General features: G+C 51.5%; 4 protein-coding genes across 4 annotated transcripts; 2 read left to right on the forward strand and 2 right to left on the reverse strand.

Annotated features, from left to right (window-relative positions):
* Positions 1–2,244: 2,244 nt before the first annotated feature.
* somA (putative cAMP-dependent protein kinase pathway protein (Som1)) lies at positions 2,245–4,806 on the reverse strand (the record flags this gene model as incomplete). Its single annotated transcript, XM_056669855.1, has 6 exons — positions 2,245–2,415; positions 2,473–2,724; positions 2,780–2,959; positions 3,034–4,033; positions 4,122–4,267; positions 4,327–4,806. The coding sequence occupies 6 exons, from the start codon at positions 4,804–4,806 to the stop codon at positions 2,245–2,247; spliced, it is 2,229 nt and encodes a 742-aa protein (XP_056517654.1).
* Positions 4,807–6,531: 1,725 nt separating this feature from the next.
* N7515_009112 (TRAPP complex core subunit BET3) lies at positions 6,532–7,267 on the reverse strand (the record flags this gene model as incomplete). Its single annotated transcript, XM_056669856.1, has 3 exons — positions 6,532–6,651; positions 6,733–6,924; positions 6,983–7,267. 3 exons carry the CDS (start codon positions 7,265–7,267, stop codon positions 6,532–6,534), a joined length of 597 nt encoding a protein of 198 aa, XP_056517655.1.
* Positions 7,268–7,989: 722 nt separating this feature from the next.
* Positions 7,990–9,543, forward strand: N7515_009113 (WD40 repeat domain-containing protein; the record flags this gene model as incomplete). Its single annotated transcript, XM_056669857.1, has 3 exons — positions 7,990–8,367; positions 8,435–8,618; positions 8,684–9,543. 3 exons carry the CDS (start codon positions 7,990–7,992, stop codon positions 9,541–9,543), a joined length of 1,422 nt encoding a protein of 473 aa, XP_056517656.1.
* Positions 9,544–10,235: 692 nt separating this feature from the next.
* Positions 10,236–13,680, forward strand: N7515_009114 (glycoside hydrolase family 47 protein; the record flags this gene model as incomplete). Its single annotated transcript, XM_056669858.1, has 4 exons — positions 10,236–10,411; positions 10,468–10,829; positions 10,890–11,434; positions 11,485–13,680. Coding segments are annotated over 4 exons (3,279 nt in total), but the record flags the coding sequence as incomplete, so codon positions are not given.
* Between the last annotated feature and the right edge of the window lie 32 nt (positions 13,681–13,712).

Here is a 13,712-nt window from a genome sequence, read left to right on the forward strand (position 1 = left end):
TACGATCGCTCTTTTGCTTGCCTTCTGCACATCTTCATGTTCCAGCGAAGTATCTTTAATCAGCAGACTGACAGCAGTCTAATCAACAACCCTGGGATGATTGGACTATTCCTGGACTGGATGCGCATATCCCCAATCCACAATGAATGAATTCGGAGATCCGTTACTCTTAAGGTTGCCACTTTTAGGTAGTAACCAGGTTCGCCTGTTGAAACTTGAGCAATAAGTCAATTCTTTGGAGTCTAGCGGTGAATATGAGGCTCTACCATAAGCTGATTTTGGCATTGCTTTTGACTTGTTATTCGAATTAGGGCTAGTTAAGCACATGCCAGATAAGGCGGGGGAAAAGGCGGCCATCAACCAGCGGTGTACAACGAAAAGTATAAGAAAGGTAACCTGCTGCTGCCTGCCATGGTAGCCACACATCTCTGCATATAACCCTCGTTCGTACTCGTTGATCTACTTCATCCCTCACCATCCCATGATTCAGGCCTCCCCCTCATCCACTGACGAATCCATATCATCCACGATGTCTACTCCAACTCAAATCCGCTCGACTAGATTCTCGAACCCCACAGCCCAAAGACTCGTGCTAAAAGCACAGATAGCACAGATACCTCCCAACTAGATCCCCAAGACTACCCAATCTCAGCAGGAAAAAATACATCTCCTGAATATTCCCTGGGAAACGACAGTCGAATCAATTTCCTCGCCATCGAAGTAGGAAATCGCACTATGGGCTATCGATATCAATACCTACAACTACGACACAGCAAACGAAACTAAGGTTCTTCCTGTCTCTGTTTATCAAAAGCGAAGGGGATGGGTCCTTGTTAGATGGCTGAAGGAAGATGATCCGCTTGCGACGAAGATAGCTGAGTTAAATAATTGCAATGGGTTTGGCGGCTACGCCTTTTTTTGGCGGATTATCATCAGAGGGTTTGTTTATGAGAGGCCGTGGCATCTCTTCCCGGTGAGACAGGTTGATGAAAGAGGCGGACAAGTATGCGGTGCTGGAGTGGAACGAGAGGGAGAAGGAGACTGATACTGGCTGAAAAGGGCGAGGTAGTAGATGTGGGATGGTATAGCCTTGGTATACTGTAGTCTGTATGGGCCTGTCTGAACGTGACCACTTAATAGAGGTGACCGCTTAAAAGGCCGTGGCCGAAGGTGTGAAACGAGTCATTTCCAAGTCGGGGCTTGGCTGGGAAGCGACAGCTCTCCTCTTGCTGGACGAAGCATGTCCGAGGGACATGTCGAGGCCTACTACTTCCTCATATTCAAGAATATGAGTTAAGACTACATCTACATGTAGAGACCAGACACAAAGTAACTTGTCGAGATATGAATCCGGTTCCCATATTTTGAGACCCTGGCAAATAACATGAAACGCATAACCATAACGACATCGAAACTCCTGGAGTCCGCTAGCAGGGGAATATCCAAGTCCATCCATCCGGTCACATCCCGTCAACACGCCAACACCAACACCAACCACAAAGCATTTAGAGTCACAGAACCCCTGGGTCATGTTGGGTTCAATGTAAAGAAACGGAGAGATCAAAAGAGAAAGATAAGATAGAAAAGGAAAATCACAGGCTACGGAGCCTGGTCAGAGGCTGAGAAGCGAAAGAATCCACTACCAGCAAGACCGGTAATGATAACAGATGAAAATAAAGGAAACGGCCGGCATTTGTTGGAAATTGTTTGAGATACAAAAGAGAGAAGATGAGTAACAAAATAGAGATAAGAAAAAGCCATAATGAAAGGATAAAAGTGCACTGAATCGCCATTGGAAAAGACTTCATACTGAGAGTATCAATAGAGCCCAGGCGGCCTAGAGCAAAGAATTAAGTAACCACATCCACAAGTAATAATAGTAATAATAGAAAGAAAGGGAGAAAGGGAGAAAAGTCCAAGAAAACTCGTAGGTCACAGTGCACTAAGTTCGAATACAGAAGAGCCCTCAGTCCAAGCAATCCCTGGTATCGGTTTGTGAAAAGGGGGGGGGGATGCTGGCTGGAGGACGAGCAAGGGAGAGATGGGTGAAGATACGATGAACAAGGTACACCAACGCCAATCTCACGATAGCACATGCGTTAGAAAACACATATCCAGGTAATTGGCAAACAAAAGCAGAACAAATCGAGTATCCGCGAAAACGCATTAAAGCAATGATCAAATGTACAAACAAGGGTATATCGGAGGTGAAGCACCTGAAGGACCGTCAAGACTTTTCCACGTTCACAGGCCGTCACCCGCACCTGTCTCAACACCGTCGGCCGAATAGGATATGCTGGGGTCAAACCCAAATCCGGTGGCATCGGCGTCCGTGTTGAGGAATGTGTCAAAGTCAAAGTTCTCCAGAATGTCGGGGTTTTCCAGAGCGCTGAAGTCGAGGTTGAATGCAGAAGCCTTTTGAACAAGTCAGTAACCAAATACGGGACGAAAAGCAGAAGTGAAGGAACATACATCGGGAATACTGAGGTCATTGAAGTTTTGCTGTTGATCGGGAGGTGGCTGGACCATAGCCTGGGGGGCAGGGGCCGAGGTGGGCTGTGCCGGGGCTGGTCCATTCGCGCCGTTAGATCCATTCTTATTGAAAGAGGCAGGATGCTGCGGCGTAACGGGGGTAGATGGAGTCGGTGGCTCTGCGCTTTCGGTGGACAGGGTGGCACCTGCGGCCGCGCTGGCAGCAGCAGCAGCTTGCTTTTTGTTGGGCCGCTTCCAGTCAAGTTAGCAAATGTAGAGAACACATCAGCGTCAAGTGGGTACAAACCTTGCGGGTGTCCTTAGTGTCCTTCTTGCCCTTGGGCGCAGCTTTGGTAGCCTGTTGTGGCGTCGGCGGCGCGTTGCCAGCTGTCTGAGGTGATGCCGGCTGGGTACGGCCAGCGTTGGGGCCTGTTGGGGGAGGCGCCGAGGGCGGAGGCATCGCGCTTCGTTCCTGCGGGGTTCCAGCCTGGGGCTGGTTAGCAGGCGAATGCTGCGGAGGCATCTGCGGTTGTCCTGGCTGCCATTGTGCATTAGGCATACGCTGGCCGGCATTAGCCGGAACTGGCTGGCCCATTTGGGCCCCAGTGAAGGCGGGGTTAGAACTGGGGGGCGCATATGCGCTCCAGGGAAGAACTGAGCCCCCATCATCTCCGGGGGCATCTGCCCACCGTTCATGTTCATCGAACCGGGTGATCCACGCTGGGACATATCGCCAGCGTTGGGCGAGCCGGGAAGCCCAGTGGGGGGCATCTTAGGTGTGCCCCGTTTCATTTGTTCATTAGGATTAGGAGATGCGCCCGTCCGGCTACCAGGCGAAGTGCCCGGTGGCAAACCTCCCTGGCCGGGCATCGGGGGCTGGCCATCGGCGCGGGCCATACTGTCCTGCTCTTGACGAGCCATCATCAGGCGTCGCTTGTTTTGCTGTTCGAGCAGCATCAGCTGCATTTGATAATCTTGGAGGGCGTGGTTGCCATGCTGAGGGTTACCAGTCGCCTGCATGCCACCGGGTCGGACCTGGCCGATTTGACCGTTCGCGTTGTAGAACTCAGGACCGCCCGCCATAGGGTACATCCCTTGACCATCTGGCATGGGCACCAGGTCCCCCTGACTCGCCATGACACCTGGGTTCATCATGCCACCATTTGGGATACCCTGAGAATTGGATGCTGAGCGGGTGCGTTCGTGATGGAGGGCCAAGTTTTGAGCATATACCTGCATAGATTTCTGTTGCGCAGCTTGTCCCTGCTGGAAATGCTGGAATTGCGCTGGATTCATCCCCCTCTGCATTCCATTCTGCATCATCATCTGGTTGGGCTGTCCGGGCATTCCCTGTCCCTGTCCACGACCGTTCGGTGCCAGCTGCTGTCCGTTGACAGCGCCTTCGAGGCGTGGGCGTTTCGATGGTGATGGGGCGTTGTCGGCAGACGCTGGTGATTGTGGTCGATGTCCACCCATCTCCATTTCGGATTCCCGCATTTGCTGCATCATCTGCATTTGCTGGGTCTTCTGGTATTGCGCCATTTGTTGTTGCTGCGGCGTACTAGAGAAAAGTACATTGTTAGCACGACGTCCATTTCCATTCCAAGACTTCGTTCGCATGGGAAGAAACTTGTTCAGATAGAGCATACAGTCCAGCGGTATTGTTCTGCAGCACGGCCTTCTGCAGGCTAGGCATCATGTTATTCGGTCGCCGCAGCTGGTTCATCTGACCAGGCATCATGGGCTGCTGTCGCATGAATTGATTGTGCTGCTGTTCCCGCATGCGCTGGAAATTCTAGATGTGAGGGTTAGTCGACAGTTCTGGTTTGAGATAAAGGGCCATCGGTCACGCACTTGAGTGTGTTGGAGGTACTGCCTGATATCATTGCTGTTGCCCCTCTTGCGTTGAGCCCAAAAGAACTCCCAGAAGAGACAAAACCAATCGAGAAGGAATGACGAGGCGCTTTCATTGGGAAGATTTGGGCGGGGGAGATCGTCGGGGATTTTCATCTTCTCGCCATCCTTTCCATCAGTCATCATGGAATCAGGATCCATGCCATTCACGTCTCCATCACGCCGATTTCCGGGGCTCGACTTGGGATTGGTGTCGGTATTGAGTTTGATGGATTCATCTTGCACGAGTGCACGGGCGCAATCGTGGTATCCACGCTTCAAGAAATAATCATAGATATACGTGTTGAGATTGTTAATCATGATGTCGGGATTGTTCATAGCGCCGTCATTACGAGAAGCAGTGGATCCGTTGTTCATCATGGGCACTCCGCCCACAGGGCCCCCAGCCCCAGGGTTCATCCCAACATTCATCTGATTCATGGTGGCGTATGGTGGGACTGCAGCCACCCTTGCCTGTTATATCGTAAGATGTTCACAGTGAATGAGGTGAGGAACTTCCTACGCGCGACCTCCGTTTCAGGCTACAAGCCTAACGCGGGGTGATGGATGCGACGCGTGGGAATTGATGCGGAAGCAAAGCGGTCAGCGTTTTCAAAGCTCGCGGGCTGAACAACGCGCAGGCTTGACAGTACACCAGCGGGTGTGTGATCGCGGAAATGTTAAGGGCGACGGTACAATTTCGAAATCACCAGTGGCGTCTTTTGCTGGAGAAACCACGCGACGTGACTAGAAACGAGAGGATGGAGGGTCTGAGGCGCAGATGCGCAGATGGTGTATGCTCAGGGTCTCTGGCAGGAGAAATATGTAAGTGTGTGCCAGATGGATCAAACACCTATGACGAAGTGCAGAGGATAAGTGCGCGGTATATATGAAGTGGGCAACAACGGAGGTACAAGGAGGCGGGAAAAGCGCACAGGTGAGGTGGTAGATATGGGGGGCGGCGCCAGTCACCCGATCCGGGCAGAATCGCGGACGGGAGGAGCACCAAACCCGTGTATAATGAAGCAGAAGAACCGAAAGACAAGAAACAAAAAAAAGAACAGATTAGGAGTAGGAAAGGGGAGACAAGGAGATGTGGATCTCACAAGTGGGAAGGGAGACGGGTTCAGTAGTGAAGTAGAGCCGGGGGGGACGTACAGCGACAGGCGCTGCGCTCTGCGGGAGAATCGCTTGTTCGGAGCGGATCAACTTGGACGGAGCTCGGGGCTGGGGATGGCGCCGTCAGGCGTATTTCTGGGAATGCACCGATCTGATAACCGTTGGATTTGCGGTCTGTTACCAAAAGAAAACCGATGTCAGTGGATCACGCAGACGAATATGATAGTAAAAAAGTGAAGTAAGGGTGGTTTAAACAAAAATGAGAAGAAAGCGAATAAGAAAGTCAGAAGGGTGATGTGATACCTGATGGGCCCTACGATGGATCCCAGCGGGAGTTTAAAAAGTAGGGTAAGCCACTATGCGACCACCATGAAGATTGCAATCTGGTGAAGATCGAGCAATTGAGAAGATCAGACAGATTGATAGATAGATCAGTAGTAGTGGGAACAGTTAACAGAATCTTTCTTCCGAAGAGGTTGAAGAAAGGATGGAAAGGAAATTCGACCTGTAAAGAGTTGAGGGGCGGAGATAGTGGTACAGGGCCAGTATAGCTCGTCGTTTGTAAAATACATTACTGTACAAATACACCGACTTGGGGGTTCTGTTGACCGCTATTTAGAGTGTCTGACAGCCATTATATACTTGACAGAACTGCAGAATCACAATACAATACAGGTATGGTTATCACCATACAATTCAAGCTCCTGAGCGGCAGATTCACCGAAGATCTACGGCGGACACGTATAAAAAGGAGATCATGCGATCTCTATGGACCGATCGTGACTTGGGCCCCAAACCTTGCATTGATTCTGGTCCTGGATTGGAAGCTACAATAGAATATTGAAATATTCATAGGTCCACTATGGTAGTGATGAATCGCGAAGAGTGCGAGATACATCATAAAGCCTAATCGCGAGAAGACAGATGTACAAAGTGATTGGAAGCAGCCACAGCCCAGGAAAAGTAATAGACCCGGACCCCTGAAATCAGAACTAACGATACCCCAGAACGCCCAATGAAGTAGTGTAAATGCACAAGCTCCCGCGATTATTCTTCCTCGGGCGGCATCTCATCCTCAATGTATCGTACAAGCGAGACCCGCATCTCCGTGGTGTCATCGCCGCGCAGTACATCACTGACGAAGTGTGCCTCGATCTGCATTTGTACCTGGGATTCGGGTCAGTGCCCGGTCTTATCATAGAGAATCTCATCCAAGATCTCATCCAATTGACTAGCACAGCGACTTACCATCTCCAGAGAGCCCCGGAGGACGCCACACAGAATATTGGAGAACCAGAGCTCATCCTGAGCCCGCCCATCATCTGGAAGTTCTACAAAGTCCGCCAAAGGGTTCTCTTCAAAGATAAGCGAGAATTGGGTGTTGTCACTCGTCCAATTCGTGACCGTGGGTGTGACGTTCAGGAAGATCTTAAAGCCAACCTGCGCTATGTCAGTGGCCATAGCTCTCTTGTCTCCATTCTGTCATAGTAGCTCCCACCTTCGCAATCATATCAGCTGTCTCCCGGAAGTTGGCGCATCGGCCAACGCCTGACTTGGCCAGGAAGTCTTCTATGAGTCGCATTCCGATATTGTATCCCATCTTGTCCAACTGCTTGTTGACATCCTGATAGTTGCTATCGTAGTCCTGGCATAATTGTGCAACAAGTGTTCCGTAGGTTAATGTGACCAGCTCCGCGTTGACTTTATCGACTCTTGTTCTGCGCATGTGGATAAAGCCGATCAGTTGCGTTCGATAGTGGCAGGGCGAGGCCAATTGGTTCATCATTTATGAATCCATGGAGGAGGACACTGGGGCTTACTGACTTCCATATTCTGTACAAAAGTCATTAATGAGCGAAACGACCACTTGATGGGGCATCGGAGTCCACCTACTCTTCTCCTATTCTTGAGGTCTTCGTGGACGACATCTTTAGTACTGTGTCCTAGCAACTTTGATTGATGACCGATCAAAGTGAGTAACGCCAGGGAAGCACTGGTAGGTATGATGGTTCGACTGTTGATCGGGGTGATTGATTGTGGGGGAGGCTGTAATTGTTGGAGTTGCTGATTGTCCATCGTACACAACTTGTGCTACGGAGGACGAGAACGACCACGCTAAGCTTAAACCATATTGGTTAATCTGACCTACCGCCCTTATCTCCGCCTCATCTATTGATACCTACACAGTACAGGCATAGGCTTGAAATATGTGTCAACCTGATATAGATGTGTACTCTCATACGTCCCACGCTTTCTATCTGGCTCCCAGGCTCTTCACTCCTTCGTTGGACTTGGGCAAGTCGGATATGAGTGTATCCTTAGCAAGAGGCTATCAGTCAAGCTTCAATAGATACAGCAATTCTCTGATTCTCTCTTGAATTTGTAGGCACTCCTCGTCGTGACCACTTCTGGACCTTCCCAGCTCCTGGTCTTCACTCCAAAGCTAGCAATTGAGATTATCTTTAATAGCTGTGTTGGCTACTGTAGAATACTACTCCTGTGTGTATGTGGGGTGAAGGACTAGATAGCTTTCTGCCGGGCAATATTCAAGATCAAGGTTCACATGGTCCCTCTGGCAGTCCGTACATAGTCCGCTCACCGCCGAGGGAGTCGAGGTGGGATTATCGTTCTTCCCGCAGCTTCTCGACTGGAACTTTTGCTCTCCACTACGTCTGCTACAAGTCGCAATTGCTCACCAGCCAATTGCTTTATCCCCTCAGGCTCACTGCAGCGCTTCTCGTGACAATGTCTGGTGAAAAGCGACCTGCCCCAGAGGCATTTGGGACCTCTCAACAGCTCGTGGTCAAGCGGAATAAGGCCGTTGAACCCGCAGGAACTGAACTCGTGAAGGGTTCCTCCCAAAATGGAGCTCTTATTCAGTCGGTATGCATATTTGTCCTCGTAAATGAGAGAGATGTGGAAAGGACAGTGCGCTAACATTAGGATACAGGTCCCTCGCACAAGTGGTCTAGATGCTCCTATAATGGAGCTCACGGGTGAGATATTGTCGCCGACTTGTCAGTTTACACGCGCTAACAGAAGGGACCTGCCAGGCCACTCTGGGGAAGTCTTCGCAGTTCGATTCGACCCTACCGCACAGCATATTGCATCCGGCTCAATGGATCGTTCCATTTGTATGTCATCCTGATCTGGAAATGCGCCAGCTGAATATCTTTACTGATCGAGACTATCTAATTAGTACTTTGGAATACATACGGGCAATGCGAAAACTATGGCCAGCTGACAGGTCATCGGGGAGCTGTGTTGGATCTTCAATGGTCACGCGATTCACGGGCACTGTTCTCGGCATCCGCGGATATGACACTGGGAAGCTGGGATGTCGAGACTGGAGAACGAGTACGCCGTCACGTGGGCCACGAGGAAATCATTAACTGCCTTGACATCAGCAAAAGAGGACAGGAGCTTCTGGTTAGTGGTAGTGATGATGGATGCGTTGGTATTTGGGATCCTCGGCAGAAGGATGCTCTAGATTACCTTCAGACCGAGCTTCCTATCACCGCGGTGGCACTGTCCGAGGCAGGCAACGAGATCTACAGCGGAGGTATTGATAACACGATTCATGCTTGGGACATTCGGAAGAAGGCTATTGTCTATTCCATGACCGGGCATACAGATACCATCACATCGCTACAGATCTCCCCAGACTCACAGACTTTGCTGTCAAACTCTCACGACTCTACTGTTCGCACGTGGGACATTCGTCCCTTCGCCCCAACCAACCGGCAAGTCAAGACTTACGACGGTGCTCCTGTTGGGCTGGAGAAAAACCTCATCCGGGCTAGCTGGGATCCGAAGGGTGAGAGGATCGCCGCAGGTAGCGGTGATCAAACTGTGGTTGTGTGGGATGCCAAAACAGGAAAGCTGCTGTACAAGCTTCCAGGGCATAAGGGCACTGTCAACGACGTGCGCTTTTCCCCTAACGATGAGCCAATTAGTGAGTATATTCCCCGTTTGTATGCAAAAGCTGTCTCTGATATTCTCACAGTCGTTTCTTGCTCATCTGACCGAAATATGATGCTTGGGGAGCTGGGCAGATAAGCATAAGCGATAATAATGTTTAATGAATATAAGCGGGCGTCAAATTCATTTTTTCAAACATCCTGACATACCTCCATCCTCCAGTATCTCGAACTGGGAAAGGGGAATCTTAGCGAGAGATGAGCTGGCCAGATCATCCTGCCCGGCGGAGATAGGGCCTGTGGCTGGCTCTACACATCCGAATCTATTGTATACTAAGAATCAATCAACAGCAATCTTGCTCGTGTCTCTTTTGATCTATTTCTTTGGGTGGCAGCGATCGACTTGTTGCCGGCATCTATCCCCCTGCAGGATCACCGCCGGCATACGATCTAGGTAACTCTGTGCTTGTCATTTCTGGCTGAGACTCCGAGAGTGAAATATAGGGGCTCTGTGACAACACTAACAGAGACTCCTCTATCTATTTACCGCGTACAGAGGTATGAGGTCTTATGGAAGAAGCTGCCATGGGATTGAAAATGCTCAAACGATATGCATAACGTCGATATTTGCTACACAGTACTATATAAACCCTGCAAATTGCTGAGGAGTTTCATTACACAGTAATCCATACCTAGTAAATGCACAGTAATAAGTTCAACATGTAAGTTAGTGTATATGTATAGTGGGTGATGCAATCAGGCAAAAGATTCCCCAGTGGCTTATCTGGCCGAATCCCCTCCCGGAAGTTGTTTATTTAACCTCATTACAGGTCCACAGCCCATTCGGCGCCCATCCATGACCCCAGTGTCTACATATGTTCCGTGAAGCGCAGACGGAGACAGATGTTCATCCGCTCCGCCTGGATGATGGTGGTCTGGGCCGTTCTCCTGTCACTTTGGCTCACTGTCGCCCACGGTATGCGAGACAGCCAGGTGCGGGAATTGAGGTAAGCTGCTATCTCTATATTAGAGAGTCTTTCGATTAACTAAACCCGCCCAACAGACAAGAAACTGAGCGCATGTTCTTTCACGGCTTCGACAACTACCTCCAATACGCGTTCCCCGAAGACGAATTGCGCGCGCTGACCTGCGGCCCACTTGTTCGCGACGAGAAGAACCCGGAAAATAACGATGTGCTTGGGAATTATTCCTTGACCTTGATTGACAGCTTGTCGACGCTGGCGATCTTGTCGTCAAGTCCGGACAGCGGCGAGCGAGCTTTGGCGCATTTTCAAGATGGTGTCGAGGGCTTTGTTAGGCTGTATGGGGATGGCTCGGACGGCCCTGCTGGTCAGGGTGAGAGGTCGAGGGGCTTCGATTTGGATAGCAAGGTGCAATTATTCGAGACTGTGATTCGAGGACTGGGTATGTTCTAGTCCCCTTTATGGCGAGCGCGTCTTCCGTACCGCTGCTAACATCTTCTAGGGGGATTGCTCAGCGCTCACCTTTTCGCCGTCGGTGAGCTACCGATCACCGGTTACGAGCCATCAGAACGGGATGCTGCTTTTGCAAGCGCGTGGGATAAAACAGGCTTTGGGGAAAGGGACCATGGCATCCAATGGGAGAATGGCTTTGTCTACGACGGGCAACTTCTTCGACTGGCTGTGGATTTAGCGCACCGGTTGCTCCCAGCATTTTATACGAAAACGGGCCTTCCCTACCCCCGAGTCAATCTGCGCCACGGAATACCGTTCTACGAAAATGCCCCTCTGAATCGCAACGTAGGAGATGCCGGTGGAAAGAGGAAAACCAAGTCAACTGAGTCTTCTGAACCCGCTGAGACTTGTAGCGCCGGCGCGGGCAGTCTAGTCCTCGAACTGACCGTTCTGAGCCGGCTCACCGGCGATGGACGGTATGAAGACCTTGGCAAGAGGGCGTTCTGGGCAGTCTGGAACCGCCGGAGTGACATCGGCCTGCTTGGGTTTGGCATTGATGTGGAGTCGGGGAAATGGGTGGGGCCATGGAGCGGAGTAAGCAGGGCTTCTGTTTTGAGGTATAGGCATGAACTAATCGTCAACAGATTGGTGCGGGTATTGACAGCTTCTATGAGTATGCCGTCAAAGCCCACGTACTCTTGTCCGAGGGAGAGCGCCTGCCCTTCGACCCCGAGAGCCCCTGGGCAGCGTTGGACTCATACTATGCTCCTCTGACGGAGTACCAGCATACCGCTGAGGCCTTCCGACAGGTTTGGGAGGAATCGCATACTGCGATTAATCGGCACCTGTTCCGAGGCGAAGGGTATCAGCACCCCCATCTCATTGTAGGAGATGTGCTCACCGGTGCCACGCGAGCTTTCTGGATCGATAGTCTAAGCGCATTTTATCCGGGGGTCCTCGCCCTGGATGGTAAGCTGGATGAAGCTATCCAGATACATCTGCTGACTACCGCTATCTGGACACGCTACTCGGGTATTCCTGAGCGATGGAACGTCGCTACTGGTGATATTGATAATGGGATGCCGTGGTACGGCGGTCGACCCGAGTTCATCGAGTCCAACTACTATATTTACCGGGCGACGCAGGATCCATGGTATCTTCATGTCGGAGAGATGGTTCTCAGCGATCTCAAGCGGCGTTGCTGGACCAAGTGTGGCTGGGCTGGCATTCGAAACGTTCTGACTGGCGAGCTCATTGACCGAATGGAGAGCTTTTTCATCGGCGAGACAGCCAAATACCTTTATCTGCTGTTCGATCGGGATCACCCGCTGAACAAGATTGATGCCCCCTGGGTCTTCAACACCGAAGGACATCCTCTCATCATCCCGAAGAGGGCGGCATCCCCGCCTCCTCGGCAGCAAACCCCGTCCCGAGACCAGGACGTCGCCGGTGGAGTCTGCCAAATTATCCCCTCTCCGTTCTTTGGTGTGTCTTCCACCGCATCACGTTCAGACATCTTCCATGCCGCCACTCTGGCTCGCTTGGATTTGATGCCCGATCGAGGAGCCGAGGGTCCAATTTTGGAGAACTCGCCTGGACATCAGAGTGTCTTTGTGTCCGACCTCTCCTCGCCAACTAATTACACATTCTACCCCTGGACGCTGCCTCCCCAGCTCGTCCCATTCGACGCGATCAGTGCCCCTATGGCCGTCCGGCCCACGCTCGACATCTCATTCCCATCACTTCCAGGCGGTGTAAACCTGGGACCCGGTGCACTGGAGCGTGTCCGAGACGGAGTCATTGTGAAGACAATCGGAGGACTGCGACTGAGTATGGTTCAGGATGTACGGCTGGAAGACCCGACTGCCATGGCAGGAGAGGAAGACGGGTACCGGGTGCAGGTGATCAACAATGTGCCGTTGGGAAAAGATGAGAAGGTATATCTCTCTCGCCAGATCACCTTTGATGTCGTCGACCCATATGATCCAAACTTCACCCGGGTTCGCGACAATGCCATGCTTGACCTCGTCATTGACGTTCTCCCAGAACCCTCTCGCCGACGTAATGGTTCGGCTCCTCCAGGAGATGAACAACCTGAAACGGATAATCCACCCCCAGCCCATCTCGGAGCCCACAGCGCCTCTTCTGTCGACGATGCCGCCATCGTCGACTCGCCAGACTCAACTGTGAAAGCCGTGCTATCATCTCTGATGAACTCGGTCTCGTCTTTGCTTCGCGACCCGCCGGTCGAACCTGCCCCGCTCAGACTGACTCTCCCCGCTGCTATCTCTACAGGCATTGGGTCCAGCCCATTGCCGGATGTTGAGGATGCGGTCATCGCCTCCTTATTCGGCAATCCATCCACAACCCGCCTCTCGTGGTCCAGTATATATTTCGCCGGCGAGCTATGTAACGAGCGAATCCTGCGCGAGGTTGCCCATAATCACGAAGTCCTCGTTATCAAACGCGGTGGCTGCACTTTCTCTGAAAAGCTCCGCAATATCCCTGCCTATCGACCCACGCGATCTGCGCTGAAGATGATCGTCGTAGTCTCTTACGACGACATGCCCGGCTTCAACCAGCAGAAAGGATCAATGGCTGGCGGGTCTGGTTCGGCCATCGCTGCTGTCCGTGCTGAGTCTAGTCTCGTCCGTCCTCATCTCGATGAAGCCCAAATGACCCCCAGCGGTATCCCGCGCAACTACCTCATCAGCATGGTCATGGTCGGTGGCGGAGATGAAACATACGAACTCCTACGCCATGCAAGCAGTATTGGTATCAAGAGACGGTACAGCATGCGCTCGCGTGGTGTCCCCATTACGAATCTACACATTGTTTGAACTCAGATATACCCTTTGGAAAGATCTTCATA

The sequence above is a fragment of the Penicillium bovifimosum genome, assembly GCF_028826915.1.
Source record: "Penicillium bovifimosum strain IBT 22155 chromosome Unknown utg000007l_segment0_segment0, whole genome shotgun sequence".
Lineage (NCBI taxonomy): Eukaryota > Fungi > Ascomycota > Eurotiomycetes > Eurotiales > Aspergillaceae > Penicillium > Penicillium bovifimosum.